We start from the raw sequence: 20,918 nt of genomic DNA, 5'->3' as shown, positions 1-20,918 counted from the left end.
ACCGAAGTGATGGGGCCTGCTCTGTCAAATTTTATGAATGTGAAATATTCTGAAATAAAGCACACTGCTGTATTGCTATGGGTCAGCTACATTCTAGAATAGATGGACCCAGTGGATTCCTGGACTGCAACTCCTGCTGTTGCTTATCTTTGGCCATAGTGGCTGGGGCTGATAGAAGCTGTAGGCCAACAACATCAGGAGGGCTCCATGCTGGGAGCACTTGAGAGTCTTTGTAGATTAGTACTCTAGGGCAAAGATCCCCAAACTGCAATCCATGGACCACCAAGTGGTTTGCAAGCGTCTGTGGCATGTCTGCAAATATGATAACAGCACTTAAGTGGTCCATGGGGAGAAACATTTAGGAACCACTGACTAATGCTGTATGATTCTGTGATATGGACGCTTTTTGATCTTGAGACACATAATGTCATAATACAGCAGCTAAAATATATTAATTAGTCTACAAAGGAATGGACAGAGTTCAGCAGGCTCTAAGAAATATCTATAAATATCTAGCTTTGTACTATCTGTGTTACAGTACTAATATTTTCCTTGATTTCTGGCTTCCAGACATCTTATCAAGCCAATTCATTCATTCATTTTAAACGTTCTGATGCTGGTAAGGATCAGACTAGTGTAAGGAAAGACAAGGTGTCATTTCCCCCACTTAAAATCAACAACTGTAATGCCTTCCAGAATTTAATAATTAGGGAGGCAGCTGCAACGTAGCGCTTGTTTTGACTTGCAAAACAGCTACATATGACTTGGAAAGTGAAAGGAAATTATAAATGGAATGAATAACACATGTTTACAAATTAACTTTTCATCGAAACATTGCTTTATGGGGTGATATGGTTTCCTTAATTGAGATACGTTGTTGTTTTCACAAGGGTGATTTAAATGGGGACTTTAAAAATTGCGAAAAGTAAAGAGACCGAGAGCACTCTTTAATAAAGGCAGGTTTAGGGTTAGTGGGTTTACAGAAGTACAGGCCTAAATCATATGCTAGTTGGAGTCTGTACTGGCAGATATATAGATATGCACATTATGTGCAAAATTAGGGCCCTCTGCATCTGACAGCCCCCCCCCCCAGTTATTAGTATACATTGCTCATTGAGAGGATACCTTTGGCTACAATGATTTTGTTGTTGTTTAGTCGTTTAGTTGTGTCCGACTCTTTGTGACCCCATGGACCAGAGCATGCCAGGCACTCCTGTCTTTCGCTGCCTCCCGTAATTTGGTCAGACTCATGTTGGTAGCTTCGAGAACACTGTCCAACCATCTTGTCCTCTGTCGTCCCCTTCTCCTTGTGCCCTCCATCTTTCCCAACATCAGGGTCTTTTCCAGGGAGTCTTCTCTTCTCATGAGGTGGCCTCAGCTTCAGGATCTGTCCTTCCAGTGAGCACTCAGGTCTGATTTCCTTCAGAATGGATAGGTTTGATCTTCTTGCAGTCCATGGGACTCTCAAGAGTCTCCTCCAGCACCATAATTCAAAAGCATCAATTCTTCGGTGATCAGCCTTCTTTATGGTCCTGCTGTCACTTCCATACATCACTATTGGGAAAACCATAGCTTTAACTATACGGACCTTTGTTGGCAAATGATTTACCATGGTTGAATTCTAGTTTTTTAGTTTGTTGCACTGTTTCCTCTCCATTTCTCCTATTCCCAGATTAAAGTCACTGGAGGCTGCTCCATTAGGATGGGGTTGCCAGTGCAGGGCCAAAGGCTTATTGAAGAGGAGGGGAAGCTTTCTTGTCCATGAGGAGCTTTGTGAAAAGGGGGGGGGATAAGTGGCATGGGCTGTTAGTCTTCACTTTGCTTTGCTGCCCACGGGCCTTGTGGAAGAAGCAGCAGGTAGCAGCTCTTCAGGGGGAAGTGTGTGCATTTGTGTAACAGTGGAGGAAGAAGTGCAGGATCCACCCATTTCCTGCTCTATCTGTTTTGCTGCCTGTCAGCCACATGGAACAGTAGGTAGGCAGGAACTCTTTAAAAAAAATGTATGTGTGTTGGGGTGGGAACTGAAATTGTGATAATCATCTGTTGCTCATTTTGCTGCCTGCCAGCCATGTGACATGCAGCTGCTTGCAGTGGCGTAGGAAGCCTCTTCGCCGGCTGGGGCATTGTCGTGGAGGCACCCCCCTGGGGGCGGGGCATCATGGCGCATGCATTGTGATGCTACGATGTGTTGGATGCACTGTGCATGCCCGAAATTTCCGGGCATGCGTAGTGGATCTGGCTGGCGCTGCTGTGAGCCAGCAAGCGAATGGCGGGTCGGGCAGCCCCACGACCTGCCGCTCGAGCAGCAGCACCAGCCGGATGCATCTATAATGTGTCTGAATATTTTAAAACTCTATGAACCAATTTAGCCTTAGGCTCTAAAAGAAATCTAAAATATTACGTAATCTTTTTTAAAAAAGATAACACAGTAAAAGCTTTAGCTGTACACTTTTCCAGATACTGAATATATATATTAGACATTTATATTTTTAAAAGCCCAATGAAAGATTAACATCTAATTGTAAGGAAAAGAGTCAGGGGGGAAATAGGCCAGTGTTTTTCAACCTTTTTTGGGCAAAGGCACACTTGTTTCATGAAAAAAATCACGAGGCACACCACCATTAGAAAATGTTAAAAAAAAATTAACTCTGTGCCTATATTGACTATATATAAAGTAATTTTTCAATTTTCCCCACGGCACACCAGGCAACATCTCGCGGCACACTAGTGTGCCGCGGAACAGTGGTTGAAAAACACTGAAATAGGCAAACAAGGAAAGTAACAGGTGTGCAAAACTAGGGAAAAATACTACTTAAAGCTACTTCCAGATGAAGCCATATTTTGTGGGCAGTATATTGAAAGAAGGTGATTATTAAGATATGTTATGAAGGTCCACCAAATACCCACATAGTCCTCAGGATCTGCAGTTCCCCATAGCACACACAGATGATAACTTGTGCAACATGTAAAGTCTTTTTAAGCCAGTTCTCAATTGCCATGTTTGTTTCTAATTTCTGTTTGGAGCATAGGGATGCGAACAAAAACAAGCTGACCACCAGACACCGATTCCTACATACAGTACGTGCATTTTAGAAGTTGTGGTCCAACCAGAACGAGATGGAGATCACGTTTTTACCATTTGTCCTAGCTCTGACAATTCGGTATGATTTGTTCAACATTGACTTAGCTCTTGGCGCTGCATTTCTGGAACTAGTGTGACCTTGCTTTCAGAGTAATCCACGTTCAACTGATCCAGGTTGCAGCCAAATTGTCTTGCTGGCAGGCGGAGGGGCATGTAAGCAGAACCTCTCTTGTGGCAGATCAGGAAACTGACCCCTATGGACTCTGGCTGACCCACACTAGAACCACCTGCAGCTGGAGGCAACGCTGTTATGGGATTGTGGCACACACACAGCCCCAAGTTTATGGCTTGGATTATGTGGGTTATTCCTAGGGGGCTAATATGTGAATACTTCCACCTTGGACAAGGGATTAGATTTGGTGGCCTCTTGCTCCGCTCTTAGCTTTGTAATTCAATGAGTTTAAATATTGGCAGCATGGTGCATAATATATTCAAGCAATCACAGCTCATATATTTTTGATTTAAAGTGCCTGAAGAAGAAGAAAAATACATGTAATCCTTCATTCCAATCTATTTCCCTTTTCTACTTTGTGGAAGTTTGTTCTTTCCCATGCGTCACTTAGGATTCCTGAAGAAGAAGAACCAAAGACGTGTGGGTGAGAGCAGGTTGAAGGTGGGAGATAGAGAAAGGGACAGAGAGCTGTTTGATGTTTCTGCCTGTTCCCAGTAACACAATAGCTAATTCCTGGGGCCTCTGCCCTTTGAGTGTGTAGGAACCAGAGTCCTTGCATTTATCTGGGACTTATCTGTCACTTACCACATTTGATATCTCCAGCCTCTGCTTTTAATTATCATTCATCAGAAAGAGCACTCAGTAATTTCAAGAGGAAACTCTTGAGACCTTTGACCTGAGCTTGTCAGATAACCAAAAGTATTCACTGAAGATAAACTATCATTTCATTGGGTTCAAGATGTAAACATGTGCACTTTGTTCTGTGTCAGCTTACAGTAACCTCCGTCACCCAGAGGTGGTTGGTACAGACTGGTTTACTTTTCTGCTTCTGCAGAGAATATAGTGAGTCAGGTTCAGCCATCCGCTATCACATAATATTTAATAGACTTAAGAGTCATATAAAGCTGTCCTAACAGAAAGCAAGGGGACATTTGTAAAGTGTTAGAGCTATTATGCATGTGAATTAATATCAGGTCTTGCTCACAATTGCATTTTCAGATTTTAAAAAAACACATATATAACAACATTAATAATATAGGACACATTTAAAGCTTCCCTATACAGGGCTGCCTTCAGATGTCTTCTAAAGCTTATAAGTGTTTTAAAATTCCTGGTTTTATTTCCTACTTTAATTTCCCCCCAGTATCTTGTTTTTCATGTTTGTTTGTTCTATTGGCATTTTAAATTAATATTCGAGACTCTGGTAAACCTGCTTAGAGGCCTTTTGTTCTAGTAAGTGGCATTTGAATATTGTTGACTGGAATAAAATAAATAGGCAGGAACCTATTGTTCCCATCTGCCTCCTTCCCCATTCCGCCATCACAAGGCAACATTTGGACAGGAAACATTGTTATGAGTGGGAGGCAGGTAGCTCTGCACACAACTCCCAACACCCACACCTGGTCAGTCCCATACATTCCTGTGTTGAAAGGGAAGATCTGAAAGGGGCTCCTACCAAATTTCAGTTGAATGCAAGTAGAAAATCTGTGTGATTGGGAAACGTGCTTTCTCAGATTTTCTGATTCTGCATGCTTGTGTTCCAGCAAATGCATGCAAGGAGTCCTCTTCAGCCCTACCCGGCTCAAGATATAGGAAAGTTGGAGACACAGGACAGGACTTGCACACAAAAATTTTGCGGATGAGGCTGGCGCACAAAGCTCTGTGCCCCCTACACATGTTAATAGTTCCTGTTCAGCTCCAATAACTGAAGAAGAAGAAGAGTTTGGGTTTGATATCCCGCTTTATCACTACCTGAAGGAGTCTCAAAGCGGCTAACATTCTCCTTTCCCTTCCCTTCCTCCCCCACAACAAACAGTGGGGGCTGAGAGACTTCAGAGAAGTGTGACTAGCCCAAGGTCACCCAGTAGCTGCATGTGGAGGAGCAGAGACACGAACCCGGTCCCCCAGATTACGAGACTACCGCTACTAACCACTACACAGGGTTAAAGAGAAGGGAGCATCTGACTTGGGCTCCGTTGCACTTGTCTGAACATGGTTATCTCTCCCTGACGTCCCCTGAAAACTTGAAAAGAATCAAGGATTGATTGCCACACCAGGAGGCTTCCCTTTGAACAGCACATATTCCCCAAAATATGTATACTCATAAAACATGATGTGCTCCGTTTCCTTGAACACATTGAAAAACATTTCAGTGCTAATGTAACAATGTTTTAATTTCACTAAGACAGTTCTGCAGCTTCTTAAGAGGCATTTAAGTGTGGTTGCGTCTTTGTAAAGAGGGCAAGTTAATCTCGGTACATCCCCCCCCTTCAGCCTGAAATAGAGCTCCCAAATCAGGTGTTTCCTGCTTCTTTTCTCTCACATTCCCTATCTTATGACAGCAGGATGACCTATTTATACATATCTGTTGAAGTTTCTTGTTAGCAATAAAATCAAACCCTTTTAAAAAAAATATTTCAACCCAAGTGCCCTATTATGGTCCTATTCTGAACAGCATAAAGCCAAAATTATTGCCTGACTTGCATAGTAATGACAAAATAAACTAAAACATCAAGGAGTGGTTCATTATTATTATTATTAGAGTATTAGGAAGATATTTGAAGGTGTTTATGCTTTGGGGTGTGTGTTATTTTACTGCTAAACATAGTGTTGTGTGCATTAGTTCCTTTTGACTTCCAAGTGTGTCTTTAATGAAACTTAACAGCCCAGCCCAAATCCAAGATCCACCAGGATGAGCAAGTTTGGAATAGGCAGAACTTTGGCTTTCCCAAGGATCAGCTGGGCTATGCCAATGTAAGTCACTCAACCTGCTTTTGCCGAAGCTATGCTGGCTCAGTTGGAGCTCAGCTGGCGGCACCTACTCCGGTGTAAGTTCCCCCAAAGGCATTCCAGGGACATGGCAGGGATGGGATGGGACAAGAAGAGTCTTGCACCTATTCCAAACCTCTTTCATCTCAGTCACATGACCTGGGAACCTGGCGAAATATATGTTGGTAAAAAGAGGGTACAATAAAACTCTTATTTTAAAGGTTTGTTTCCCCTTTACCAGGCTTGGGTTAGCTCAGGTGGCAGTAGTCACACTTCTGAATGGTGTCTGGAATAGGGGGAACTTACACCAGCTTAATTTAAAACCAGCATTAAGTTCCACTGGCTTCATACCCTTTGGATTGCTCTGCTAATCTGGAGTCAGGCATCCTGGTCCAGCCAAGCAAATCCCCATGAGAGCATATTTCTTCTACACACTCAGCCAATGCAAATGCACATCTGGGTGTAAATTAGTCTTTTGCCCTGTTATCGAATTATGACTTAGCCTGCTTCTTCTTTTCTTCATTCTCAGATGCAGCCTTCAGTAATACACACCAAGATAATCAGCAAATAATTCCTACATGTACCGGTATATAGAGCAAAACCAAACCCAATGCCTTAGTTCTTCGGTAACTTTTTGTTTCCCCCATATTTTTAGGCCATATATTTTTGTCATATTTCTCGATCTCCCTTCAGCTTTCTGCCTTCTGAAATGTTGAATGCAATCACCATGGGCTTTCCTCTTTGACCTAATGACACTTGACTTGTATAACTCAGGAGTTGTGGTTTGGCTGTTAGTCTAATTCCCCGTTGACCTCCTTGTTTATGTTTTAAAGAATGGACAATGAATCCTGAATTAACTATGGGATATGATTTTTTAACCCTTTCATTGCTTTATTTTCACAGTTGAAAGGGACAAGGACTTTTCCCACCAACGAAGGCATTACAAAGAATTTCGATTTGACTTGACTCAGATCCCTCACGGAGAGGCAGTGACGGCAGCTGAATTCCGGATTTACAAGGATCGAAGTTACAGTCGATATGAAAATGAGACCATTAAGATTAGCATTTATCAGATAATCAAGGAGTATCCAAACAGGTGCCGCCTTTTTCAATTTATTTTTCCATTTGCAGCAACAAGAGAGCTGAATCTCTTCCCTAACACCTGGGATGTATGTGAGGCAGTGACCTGCTTCACATGACATGGAAAGCCAAACTATGGCTTATGAGGACCACATGAATGTGTGAGCTCCTGAAGAGGAGTGTGACTCCCCCCCTTTAATCTTAAATCTTTATTGGCATATAGACAAAGTTCCAAAGCATTCAGTACAATAAAATCACTTGTCTGATACCAGGGGCAATGCAAAAGAATACACACAACTGATTCTATCTATATGATTCTGTCCAAAGGGGCAATAGTCTTTTTAAGATTGGTATTTTCTGGAATCTGCCCTGTGGTGTTGCTGTGGGTAGCACATTCCATCTCACTAGGATGTACGCCCTGTATTGATTCGGGTTGTTCAGGTGGTAGAGATAATCGCCATTGGCTATCCACACCACACCGTCTCCAAACTTACAAAGACACTATTCCTCATTTGGCTACTAAGTTCTTGAAATTTGTTGTCTAATGATCTGCTTTTAATTATCTCAAACACAAAATTTCCTGATAAGCAGTACAGGGAGTCCAGTGGCTATTTTGTGCCTGCGATGCACTGATCCAAGCCAAGGTTTGGTTTAGCATACCATCTAAACCCTGGCTCATGGTGAACCTCTCCCCTCATTTTATATGTAATTTTGCCTAATATAATATACACATTTTTATCATTTTATCTAACATAATTCTTTTTATATGCTGTTTTGACCACTATATGCATTCTTATGCATGCTTTATTAAATGCACATTATTTGGCATTGCAAAATTCAGAGAAGTGTGAATTTAGAGCATTGACTGTATTTCAGTTTCTGTATTGGTTCAGAAAGTGAAAATTAGTTAGGTTTGCCTTTCAATGCGAACTGAATCCAATTCATTCCCCATCCCTAATATTTATGTTTACTCCAGTGCAAGTTCTGCTATGCTTAGTGGTGCTTACTCACAGGTAAGTGCGGATAGAATTGCAGCCTAAGTGTCAGAATTTTGGTTGCGTTTATTTATCTGCACACATTCCAGCAGAGGAATACTTCCATTCCTTAAATCCTAAGCACACAAACTAGGGATTACATTCCACCAAACACAGTGGGACTTAATTCTAACTAAACATGCATAGGATTGTGCTGCATGAGGCAAGTAAACCAGGGTGGAAATTACGGGTTGCCCTTTCCTCCTGAAGCATGTTTTGCTTTAGAATTTCATAGTGGTATGTGACCGACCTCTGTAAGACATCAGGACCCTAGATCATGACCTGGCATCATTTCAACATAAACGACTGACAAGGCTCGTTTCATTGCTAGGAGATAGCTGCTGGCAATTTGATTCAAAGGCAAATCAGATAACACATTTGTCACATTTTGATCCTTGCTGGTGCAGACTATCTCAGGAAACTTCAGTTTACAGAATCCTGCTTATGGGTACAGTGGCTATGCAACCTATTCGCAACATATCTGAGCATACCTTATCATATTAACTGGAACTGTCAACATCAGTGACTCAACATAAATATTCAGTTCTGCCCTGTAAGTCACACTCTGACTCTTGTCTGCCATGGGGCCATGCCATTCTTCATGTTCATCTGGAACAGTAAAGGTACTTAGGAATGGAAAAAAATTAAAAAAGGTATTACCTGTGAATTTTCCTTTAAGATCCCTTACCTGGACAGATTTCCATCCAACCTGTCACTGGCATTTCTTGGATCATGGCAGTGTTTTGACGTTAATGAAGTAATCTTTTCCTCAGCTCTTTATGATTCTCCTCAGCATTTTCATATTTGTTGTAGTATGTTGGGGTCAGCAACTCAGCATGCTTGTTGGGAGTGGCAAATTTTATTCCAGGAGTGGCACTGGAGGAAGGAGGATCTCTTTCCTCATATGCCCTAAAAAAAATCATAATTACCCCCAACATGGGATTTGTATACATTACTGGCTTAAAACACAGCTAGGTCATTCTACAGGACACTACAGGATAGATATGGATCATAGCTAAGCTTGTGTGGACACCAGTTCCTAAACTCGGAGTAGGAGTGCACTGGGTGAAGAATAAATCAAGCTATACTTTCCCAAGTGTGTGTGTGTGTTTATGTGTGTGTGCATGCATGTGAATGCACGTACCCCAAATGATCCATCCCCATAGTATGGATGGCAATACAACTTTAGAAAGGTGAGTCTGATCACCAGAACTACCTCCAGAAATGACTATGCATGAGAAAGGACTAAGCACTCTTCACCCCGTGCAGCCAGAAATCAAGTAAAAATACGTGCATACATAAAACAAAATCAGTCAGGAGATTGTGGCGTCATGTGGAACTTGAGCCCTCGCTGAGGTGGTAACTGAACTGTACCGCTTCCAACAGCAGTTGAGGGAGGGCACACATTATTTAATGCTTCACACAGAAACGCTCCCTGCACTTAGAAAACAAGCATGTTTATGGGATGGCTAGGCTAGAAGCTTGAGAAGCTAGGCGTTTGAGGAGCATGTGACACCCCTCTTCCAACCTGCAGCCTGAGGTGGTATAGCCCAAGCACAGGTTTCTCACCTCATTAAAAAAAAATTAGGCCTAAATCACCACACAACTTTGCATCTTTCTCCCAGGGGTGTGTGCTCAGAAGTTAAAGCTTCTGTGCGTAATCGTGGGAATAAATAGAAGCCGGTGTTACGGCATTTCATTTGCCCTTTAGAAGGGGATGCTAGGCTTTCTGTGAAGTATGAAGGGGAAAGTTCAACCCTGCTCTTAACACTTATTCTTTTGTACCTCTGCACAGTGTGTACAATAGTTTCATTTAAGCCCTGGGCAAAGTCCATGTGAGCCCAGCAAGTGCCTTTTACATCATACCCACACAGCCTGGCAAGTTTGGAAAAATAGGTTATATAGATCTGGATTCAAAACAGAGCCGTGGTTCCTAATACCAGCATGTCTGTTTTCAGCTTCTACCTGGAGTCTTTTTCTCCTAGTGGTTGGAAGCTTGAACAACCCATCTGTTGTACTGCTACCCAGGGAGGGTGCCAGAAGGAAAATTCACAGGTATCCAATTTTCCAATTTCATCATGTAAATGATTAGTTAAGTTAACCGTTATGGATGAGCAAATGTAGGAATTACATGCACAATTTAAATGGCTAGTTTTGAAAAACACACATTGCCCTGAAATATGGATACGACAAGCCAAGTTTAATTTAACTGCAACAAGGGATATACTATATGGCTCAACTCTTATTTATTTTTACAGAACCAAGAGCTACATTTACTTTCTTAATCTATACACTGTATAAGACTTTTGTGTGTGTGAGTGGAATAGCTTGTTGGGCATGTTAAGCCATGAATGAACTTTTAAGATTAGATTTGCCACATCCACGCTCCTCACCATAAGTAATTTTTAATGCAAATATTCTATTAGTAAGAAGTGGGCGAAGTGATGATCTTTAGGTTTGGTGTTTCCAGAAATATCTGTGAGCTATAGAGCTAAAACTACTGACCGAGTTTTGAAAAGGTTTTGCTCTTGAGGCTCTAACCTCTACAAGTCCTATCTAGATTAATCGACCTGATTTTCAGTGTGGTTTTCATGGGACCCCACAGTAAACCAAATAAATATATAACTTTTCTCCTAATAATCATGGGGGGGAGGGGGAAACTCCACTCAAAATACCATTGGCATGTTCAAAAGCCTGATGCGTGCAGGGCTTTTCTGTTATTTTCTATGGGTTGTGTCCAATGACATCCTTTGCACACCAACAGAAGACTCTTTGATCCAGCAGAGGTTTCCAGCAGTGTAACAGGGAAGGAGGCAAGTTTGACTGATTGATTCATCCCTCCACCTGCATATGGTTCTGATGGGTCCCCTAACAATCATGGAACTGATGAGGGAGGGGACACGTATGGAAATGCAAAATGAGTGAGAAAATTGCCTCCATTTCACTGATAGAAGCCTCTGCTCGATTAAAGATATATGTTTCATGTACACACTGGAATTCTTCGTTGCATATATATTACATGGAACTAGCGGAATGGAGCTAACAGACACAATACAGAAATGTTTTCCCTTAAGAGAAAGGAAGAGTGTTTATGAATCACCGATGACAACTAAGATTGACGTTCTCTGGTTTGTGGACCACAGCCTTTTGTTTCCAAAAGAAATGTCAGTGATGCCATGCTGTTGTAACGCCAGGACAAGTGTTTTACTGGCAGAAGCAAAATCTAAATCCAAGACATAATTTACTTTTAATTTCTAAATGTCATCTCTTTATTTTCTAAACTAGGGATGCAGACCTGTTTCTGTTAGATACAAGACGGGCTCAAGCATTTGACGTGGGCTGGCTTGTGTTTGACATCACCGTGACCAGCAATCACTGGGTGATTAATCCGCAGAATAATTTAGGATTGCAGCTCTGTGCAGAAATGATGGATGGTAAGCTACATTTACATACCTCATTCCAAAATAGATATTTTTCTTTCATTTTTTGGTGGTTTTCCTGTCGTTTACACACTTGTGGGATGCTCTACATTTTAGAATGTGTGGAAGACTCTGTAAACATAGTTCATGCCATAGTGACTCCACGTGGGAATCTGACTGACATGTGTGTAACCCCTTACCATACAGATCCTTTGCATCATGTGCAAAAGCAGCACTTTTCTGGTGATGACTGACAGTGGTGTTATGAAGCTGGTGTTATATGTAGCATAATTTAGATCTCAAGCCAGCAACTGATTTTGTTGGGTGGCCACTCTGAGGTGATGGAGGGACAAGACCTATCTTTGAACCTCTACTCCTGCACAGCAGCCAGCTAGCAAGTTTCATTTCTATAATCTGGCCTCCTTCCACAGATCTCTTTGCTCTCTTTCTTGGGGCAGGGGATGAGGAAGACTGCAACTATTAAAGGCCAGGTTTTATACTGGGGCTTCCAGTTGCTGACTCCCTTATGAACTGTACTACTGTATATTTACCTGGGCAGAATGGATATCTATGCTGCATAAGGTCCATATGGACTGTATACCCTCCTGCCCTGTGATTTTATTACAATCTTCCATGTGAAGGTCCAATGGCCACATGACATGGGAACCATACTGGGCTTAACAGCACCTTTCTCTCTCTCTCTCTCTCTCTCTCTCTCTCTCTCTCTCTCTCTCTCTCTTCCTCTTGGTCCAGATCATGAGCAACTTGCAATGTGCAAGAAGGGAGGGCTTATTGGGAATATCGGAAATGCACACAGAGTTCTTAAAAGCTGAAGTGAGCTGGTCTGATTCTTCCGGTCTTGGGGAAATACTGCATTTATTTCATTACTTATGCAAGGTCTGCAAGCATTGTTTAAAATTTGCCTACAATTTGCCACCCTGGACTCCATTGGGCGAAAGGGTGGAATAAAAATTAAACATATAATTAAAGAGGCAATGAATTAGAAGAAATGACCTGAGAACACCCTCGGCATTGGGGTTAGGGAGACAGAGTATCAGAGATTGTTGCAATCTATATACTGTAACTGTATGACAAAATTGGATAGAAAATGTGTATATTAGAAATGCAGAAAAAATGCTCATCAATTTTTGCGAAGACCTTTTTTTAAAAATCATAAACTGATGTGGAACCTTGGAGAACTGAACTTAAGGCTGGAAAAAATGGGAAATAGAGAGAAAACAAAATGACTGATTTGCCCACCCTGGTGGTAGTTTTGTTGTCTAACCCAGCAGTTCGTTGGCACATAATATATTGGATAAAAGAGATTACAGTAGCCTTGGAGGCAGAAAGCGAACAAAATGCAGTGACTCTTTCACCAGTACAACCACGGCTTTTTAAAGCCTGAACTCGATGGAGCTCAGTTCCACCACCTCTCAGGTGGACACCATTGCCATTATAAGGGAGGCGTTCATAGTGAGCTCTAGCACCTCTTTTTTAAAAATAGAAAAATAGCACTGAGTACAACATGGCAAGTTGTGGCATTTTCACTGATGCAGGGAACACATGCAGAATGCCCTACTTTTGCTGCAATTCATACATGCACTTGCGTAAGTCTCATGTCTGGGCAGTGGCTTTGATTAGTGCAGGATTATGGCGTCCTACGGGACGCGGGTGGTGCTGTGGGTTAAACCACAGAGCCTAAGGCTTGCTGATCAGAAGGTCGGCGGTTCGAATCCCCGCGACGGGGTGAGCTCCCGTTGCTTGGTCCCAGCTCCTGCCCACCTAGCAGTTCGAAAGCACGTCAAAGTGCAAGTAAATAAATAGGTACCGCTCCGGCGGGAAGGTAAACGGCGTTTCCGTGGGCTGCTCTGATTCACCAGAAGCGGCTTAGTCATGCTGGCCACATGACCCGGAAGCTGTATGCCGGCTCCCTCAGCCAGTAACGCAAGGTGAGCGCCGCAACCCAGAGTCGGACACGACTGGACATAATGGTCAGGGGTCCCTTTACCTTTTATGGCAGTGCAACTGAATTCATGTAAACAGGGACCCTTTGCCTATATGATCTAAGTATTAATTTAGGTTTGCCATACGACGGGAGTTTCCTGGACATAGCCAGGATTCGGCTGTCAGAAACAGTGTCCGGGCGGAAATCACTGAAATGTCAGAAGTGCAGAATTTGGTGAATTTCCTTTAAAAATATCTCAAAAACTTCTCTTTGCCAAAAAGAAAATTCACTTATTGAAATACGGCAACCCTAATTAACCAATTACAAAGAAAGGTAATGGCTCAAAGCCCAAATAAACTCCAATAGGCTAGCTAGGAATAAGGTCAGTATAATATGTCAGTATAGATGCTACCAAAGGAGTCAAATGATTGCATTGCCAGAACACAAACTGAAAACTCTATTTTTTGTTTTGGTGCTACCATTGGAAATCCCTGTGGTTCAAATTAAATTAATAGGCAGAAGAAAACCTCGGTAAAGAGAAAAAATGTACTGTTGACTTTGGTCCAATGCACACAGCAATTGGGCCTGTGCTTGCTTGCTTAAAAACTTCTGAGCAGGTTAATTGTGCTTTATAACATGATCAGAAAAGGTAATTAAAACTCACATATGGAAATGTTGTGGCCAGTAACTTCAGGCAACTGAGAAGAAGCTGAACCAGACAGGCATTTTTGTGAGCCACCATAGGCACAGTGGTCCTGTGCAAGGGCCTTTGGAAAAACAACAACATTCCATCAGTTTCATCTAATCTTTAAATGAAATTTCAAGCAATTGAAGTGCCCATTCATGCATAAGGGAAACAGAAGCAGATTCCACTGAAATATATCTGATGTGGCGCTGGAGGGCTTTTGGTGCTAGTTTTTGCAGTCTTTTGAGAACAGAGAAACGTGGGTTGACATGATCTAGTATGCAAATAGGCATGCACTCTGCTCTGATGCTGTCTCATGCTATTGACAAAAGCCAGGGACTGCCTCTCCCTGTTGCAACATTGTCTGTGTAACCCAGATTTTAGCCCCATCACTTTTGCTGTGAGCTTTGGTCCTTAAGTCTTGTTGAATTAAAACAAATTCCTTATGGCTTTCCTTTGGGATTGTGGCTCTTAACTGTAAATCCTTTGTTATACTAGGAGCAGGAAAGGAAAATATGTGGTATGAAATAACCATATATTGAGAACATCTCTTCTATGGGAAAATGTCTGGTTGTTATAGTTCATGTTTCTGCTCCGATAAGGCTGAAAAAGTACAAAAGGCCACATGGCATTGGAATCCATTTTTAAAAAATGATACTTTGCATCATTTCTGAACGAAATGTAGCTGATTTTCTGCTAAAACCACATTTTATATTGAATTGTAGGTCCAAAGAGCAACAAAACACATATGGAATCTGTCAACATACAATTTAGTTTCCCCAGGGCTGCAGTAAATTAAGAAAGGATCGTGTTGTTGTTGTTTTTAATTCTCCCTTTTAATGTCTGCCTATCTCTTTCCAATAATCCACTGGGTACCTTGAAGTTTACATTCTAGGGTTTTGGTGACTGAAAACATTTATGGTCTTAAATTATGACTCTTACACTGACATGAGAGGCAAGTTATTGAATTTCAGTGTAAAATGTATGTAGCTTCAGAAACCATTTTGGGGGGGGGTCGGGAGGAGGAATATGTTGCACTCCTTTTTCATATACACAGAACATTCTTTAAGATTTTTGACATCCTGTGTATCAGCACCTATGTTTTGACACTTAAAATATAACAAAATAAACTGAGGTCTGTTTTGTGGTTTACGTTTTTTTGAGGTTGTAAGGAAACAACATGCTTCTGCTGAAAAGCAATATCATTATTATTATTATTATTATTATTATTATTTATTAAAATCAGTATAGTGCCCTTCATCCAAAGATCACAGGGCGGTTCACGACATAAAAAAACAAAAACAAACCAATTTCCCCTCTCCCACAGGCACATTTTAAAGTCCATAGAATTTTAATCAGCCCATGGCTACGTTACAGAGAAACATTTTTTGCCTGGTGCCTGAACATATTTAATGAAGGTGCCAGGTGAGCCTCCCTGGGGAGAGCATTACACAAGTGGGGAGCCACCACAGAAAAGGCCCACTCTAGTTTTGCCACTATCCAGACCTTTTGAGGAAGAAGGCACACGAAGAAGGGCTTTAGATGATGATCACAGGGTCCTGGTCGGTTCAATAGCCTATGTAGGATGAAAGTCATCTAAATATTATGTTTGTTTGTTTTTAAGTCTGGAGCTGTAAGGTTTATGAAGATGTGGATCAGTCCAGGGGTTCCCAAACTATGTTCCTTCATTAATGGCATGTCTGCAAAAAGGAAATAAAAAATCATACAGGATTTAGCACCGTGCGTTACAATTCCTGCAACAGGCAGAAAAAACAGTGAGTTGTCTGCCAAGATCCTCAGCAATTTTCAAGTGGGAAAGAAAAGTTTAGGAACCATTGGATTAATCCATTAAAGTGTTAGCTAATGGGTTGGTTTTAAAGGGTGAGGCTAAAGGCCAAAGTAGATGAGTCAATGGAGATCTGTGATTGGATCACCATCTCTTTAATTTCTTGTTAAAAGCCACTGTGGGACCACTGGGGCAGGTCGCTAGTTTTTCTCCTCCACCCACCATTTTCCTGATGAAAATCACTTTTCCTTCCTGAAGGTGCTGTTTGATCTGTTAGGAAAATATCTGTAGGTGTTCCCTGCAGGGGCAAAAAACTACTTTAAGAGGAGAATTTTTCACTAGGAAAGTGGTGGTGGGGACAGATCTTCCTTCCCATTGGTTCCATAGCTCTCTCTCTCTCTCCCTCTCTTTCTCTCCAAACATTTAAAATAACAGAAGATCTGACTACATATTTCAATCATCTAATTTGGGAGTTTCACAGTGTAAGAATTGTCCCAAGGGAATGCTGTTGTTGTGGGTTTTGAGTTTTGTTTGCCCCCACTCATTTGATGCTTATCACGCAAAGTAATTGAAATGCTACAGCACATTGTACATTCTTGCGTCTAGGCCTTGTTCTGTTTTATTTCTGGGTTTTCTATTTATGCAAGCCTCTTCCTGAATGCTATTAATTAATCCCTTGTTTGCAATAGTTTCTTAAATACCAGTGTGTGTGTGTTTTCCTCTGTGGAGTCTATTCACAGTAGCCCATCAAGTTTGCATTGTGTATTTCCTATTTATTATAAATAGCAAATTTTCTCTGCAGCCCTGCTGAATATATGGTATGTCTTATTCGGTGTATAAAAGAGATTGTAAACATTTTGGGACATGATTCAGATGCTGCTGGGCTCCACTGATGTATAGCACAGAACACAACTCTAATTATGCAGTGTAACAATGCAACCTAGCAGTTTGAAAGCACATCAAAGTGTAAGTAGATAAATAGGTACCGCTCCAGCGGGAAGGTAAACGGCATTTCTGTGCGCTGCTCTGGTTCGCCAGAAGCGGCTTAGTCATGCTGGTCACGGACAAATGCTGGCTCCCTCAGCCTATAAAGCAAGATGAGCACACAACCCCAGAGTTGTTCACGACCGGACTTAACTGTCAGGGGTCCTTTACCTTTACCTTTAACAAATGATCAAGGACATTTTTGGCCTGGCTTAATACACATCAGAAAGTGTTAGTGTGATCAATGGGAGACTGGTTTGATACAGAAGCACTTTAATACAGAAGATAACTGTGGTTTAGATATAAAAAGAGGTACATTTGTTTGAAAAATCACTGTCCTTTTTGTTCCTTTAATGAAGTCATTTATTAAGGATCCCTGTTTACTTTCCATGCTATCATCTTTTTGTGATCATTACAAACGAGTCAAACTGGGATAAAAAGCAACACTCCTACACACCATTCAGAGCGGGAACTGTATTAAATTGGAATGGTAGGTCAAGTATTTCATGAGCACATTTTCTACAATGATTACAACATTTTTCTCTTTTTTAAATAATCTGTCAGGCCGCACTGAAAGAATGTGTAAAACATTCCCCTGAAATATTCATAAATCTTTCAAGAGGTTTGCCTTAAAGTGCTTTTCAGATATCATTTTCAGCATGTACAGATAAGCCCCAAAGCAACTCTGTCAAATTAATTCTACTAATTCTGACCTTAGCCATGAGAGGGATTTTTATTTTTAAAAACCATTTGGCTACAGTTCAGTCTTAAGAACTTTCATTTTTAATGCCAAACAAATGAATTTTAAAGATGGGTTCACATTCAATATACCGGTAAGCGGTGGGAAGGAGAAATGAACCTTTCATTTATGCACCCCTAACCCTGATCCCATGTAGGAAATAGTATGAGATGAGGTATAAAGGCCCATATAAATTCCCCACCATGATCTACCCCCACCCTTTTTCGTGGACAGGTTGAATGGTACAGCTTACACATATACATACGGCCCACCATGGCGCCCATCTGTTGCTGTGGGTTCTTAGGAGGTCCCTAGTCCCTTCACAGAGCTACAATTCCCAGAGTTCCCACCTGAGAAGGGAGTTTGGCTGTTAAACCATTCTGCGAACATGAGCTCTGTCAGGGGAACAGCGGTCTCCTAACAACTCTCCGCATGGTTTAGCAGTTAGGAGAATGGAAGTCCCAGTGGCAGCCACACATATTTCTAACTAGTTAATAGCCTGTGATATTTAACAAATGGGGTGGAAAGTGTTGGTGGGAGGAGGCTTCCTTCACCTCCTGGTCCTTCACTCACACATTCCCAGCTTCCCCACTCAGCCCCTTTGTTCTCAACATCTCCCCCCCCAACCCCCCCCCCCCGCTAAAGGTGAGATGGAGCAGCTGGTGATGCAATTTCTTTGTCCTCCAAAACAGATTTCAGGTGGAGGAAAAGATGGGGCAGTTTGGGACTGGGCAACAGATTTCAAGTGGACTCTGCCACACAGTAGAGGAGCTGGCTTGCGGAAGGCTGAGGAGAAAGAATCAACCTGTTTCTGCATTGAAATGTGCATTTGAGTCCATAGTTGTGCAATTCTAAACCGTCTTTCTATCAAAATTTTAAAATTAATTGTTAAATTCTCTCTCTTTTAGTTGAGAACTGTGTTGGAACATTCAGGGGGTTGGACTAGATGCCCCTTGTGGTTCCTTCCAACTCTACTAATCTATGATTCTATGAGTGTGAAAGGTGCTGAATAACCAAGTTCCAACCCATATGCAGGTGGCTGGGGAGACCCAGCCAGATGGGTGGGGTACAAATTAATTATTATTATTATTATTATTATTATTATTAACAGTGCAGATAAGACCAGCTTGCATTGGAATCCACCAGTAATCCAATGTCCCTAGAGAGGAAGGGGGAGATACACATCTCAAATGTGTTGCCTCCTTCCTTCCCTCCTGCTGCAGCCAGCATTTGAGTTGGGGTATGTGAAACATTTGAAATTGCATTGCTGCCTCTCCAAGGTTGGGTCCTGGGTCACCGACATATCCTTTTCCTCTTCCCCTGGACTGCTTGCCTTCCTCCTGTTTCTTATTACTCCATAACAAAGATTATATGAAAAGATTATTCTGGCATGATAATTATTTGTGCTAATGCATCAATGAAAATGGTTTCTTTGGGCAACACCAGACTTACAAAGGCCTAAGCAGCATGTCAGTTTGAGCTCTTTTATAATCCCTGAAGAAAGATTTACAGATTGAGGTGGGGAGTTTTCCTTGCAAATTCCTGAAACGTATTTTCTTTACGCACCAATGGGCAAAATTAAATATAGTGTGTAACTAGACTAAATGAAAGAAATTGGGTTTGGAGTGGAATTAAATTAGTAGTGTCAGCTTGGCCTTTTTTTCTTTCTTTTTTTGCTAGCCAAATATTTTGGAAAGCTATAGCTACCTTCAAGTTGTAGCAAGTATTGGTGAAAAATGACAAGGAATTTCCTTCCATGCAAATGCACTTGTAATTTGCAAGTCAAAAACCCCTATAGCAGCTTATGGTTTTCTTTAGAATCAAATGGATAAAGAAAGTTCATTTTGCCTGTCAAGCCAACAGCTTAAAAAATAATTAGAGCTGTGTCGAGCCTTTCAGAGGTACAGTCGAACATAATCTGTTCTGGAAGACTGTTTGACAACCAAGGCGCGGATTCCTATTGGTTGCAAGAGCTTCTTGCACTCAAGCAGAAGCCTTGTCGGACGTTTGGTAGCCAAAATGTTAAAAAAGGAGCTGTTCAAGAACCGAGGTTTGATTGTAGTGGGATTTGAGTGGACAACAGTGGGAAGAAAAATTAACCTTTGGGCTGGTGAAAGTTTTAAAATTTGGGGAGGTAAATATGAGGGTGGACAGCATTTTTTCTTAAAACCAGAGAGCACTTGCAGTTAGTGGCTAGCCAGAGCACCATGTTCCTTTCCCATTATCCTTTCTCTTGGTTGAAATGCCACATCATCATGAAGTGGTGCCGTTCTAGATGCTTTGTTTGTGAAGGGGAAGTTGTTGGTCCCTCTTCCGACCCCTCTGAGAATGTTGCCAAAAATGTGGTCTTATTGGTGATGCTGCAAAACTGAGGGGGCATTCTTCACCCAGCAGTTAGAAAAAAATTGTGCACCTATCAAGAGAAAATTAATTAATTAATACCCCATGTTTATAAATGGCCTTATTGGGATAAGTAAATAAGTACAACTGCATGACACTATCCCAGACCTTGCAGTGCAGGGGATGGGATAGTGTCAGAACACTGCCTGGGGGAGGATGTCACTGCCTCTCCCCCTCTCCCCAGATATGTGTTGCTGTCCAGAACACATAGAGCATTTAGTGCATCTCAGCCCAGTGGTGTAGCATGGGGGGGGCACTGCAGTGGTTGCCCTGGGCATAAAATTGTTAGGGCTGCGAAACTTCAGCAACTTGTGCTGCCTCAATACAGCTGTGTGCTTCCATCACTGGGCTCTGTTGAGAACGACTTCTTCATGTGAACCAGGAAGTGACCTCTCTAGACAACGGAACTACTCTTATTTTCTTATATCTGTGCTGTGATCTTCTGGGTGATGTGGATATGTACTCCATCTGTTTCCCACCCATCCACCGCCACCGTGCGGCCCCGGTTGCTGGCAACCCATGCTACGCCACTGTCTTGGCCACAGCATTCCAGGCATCAGGGTGGGAGAGAGAAAGAGGAGAACAGATCACTGTCAGAGCAGCAGCCAAAGAAGTAAGGAGGTGGGCAACTTTTCTGAGCAAGTGGATGAGTGTGAATGAGTTCTCCACATTAACATCTAGACTGGAAACAAACAAAATTAAGAGCCTGCCTTGCATTTAAGGTAATCATTACAAGTTGCTGTTTTTTTATGCTGAGCCAAAG

General features: G+C 41.9%; 1 protein-coding gene across 2 annotated transcripts in view; it reads left to right on the top strand.

Moving 5' to 3' along the window:
• The window catches only part of BMP5 (bone morphogenetic protein 5), a 52,065-nt gene that overhangs the window by 17,548 nt on the left and 13,599 nt on the right, over window positions 1-20,918 (top strand). For both annotated transcript variants that reach the window (XM_033143172.1, XM_033143171.1), the window contains 2 exons: window positions 6,987-7,179; window positions 11,483-11,631. In XM_033143172.1, the coding sequence (XP_032999063.1) occupies window positions 6,987-7,179; window positions 11,483-11,631 (342 nt within the window). The remainder of the gene's footprint in view (window positions 1-6,986; window positions 7,180-11,482; window positions 11,632-20,918) is intronic.

Source organism: Lacerta agilis, chromosome 3 (assembly GCF_009819535.1).
Source record: "Lacerta agilis isolate rLacAgi1 chromosome 3, rLacAgi1.pri, whole genome shotgun sequence".
Classification (NCBI taxonomy): domain Eukaryota; kingdom Metazoa; phylum Chordata; class Lepidosauria; order Squamata; family Lacertidae; genus Lacerta; species Lacerta agilis.
The sequence above is the reverse complement of the archived record's forward strand: the minus strand, read 5'-3'. Positions and strand labels throughout refer to the sequence as shown.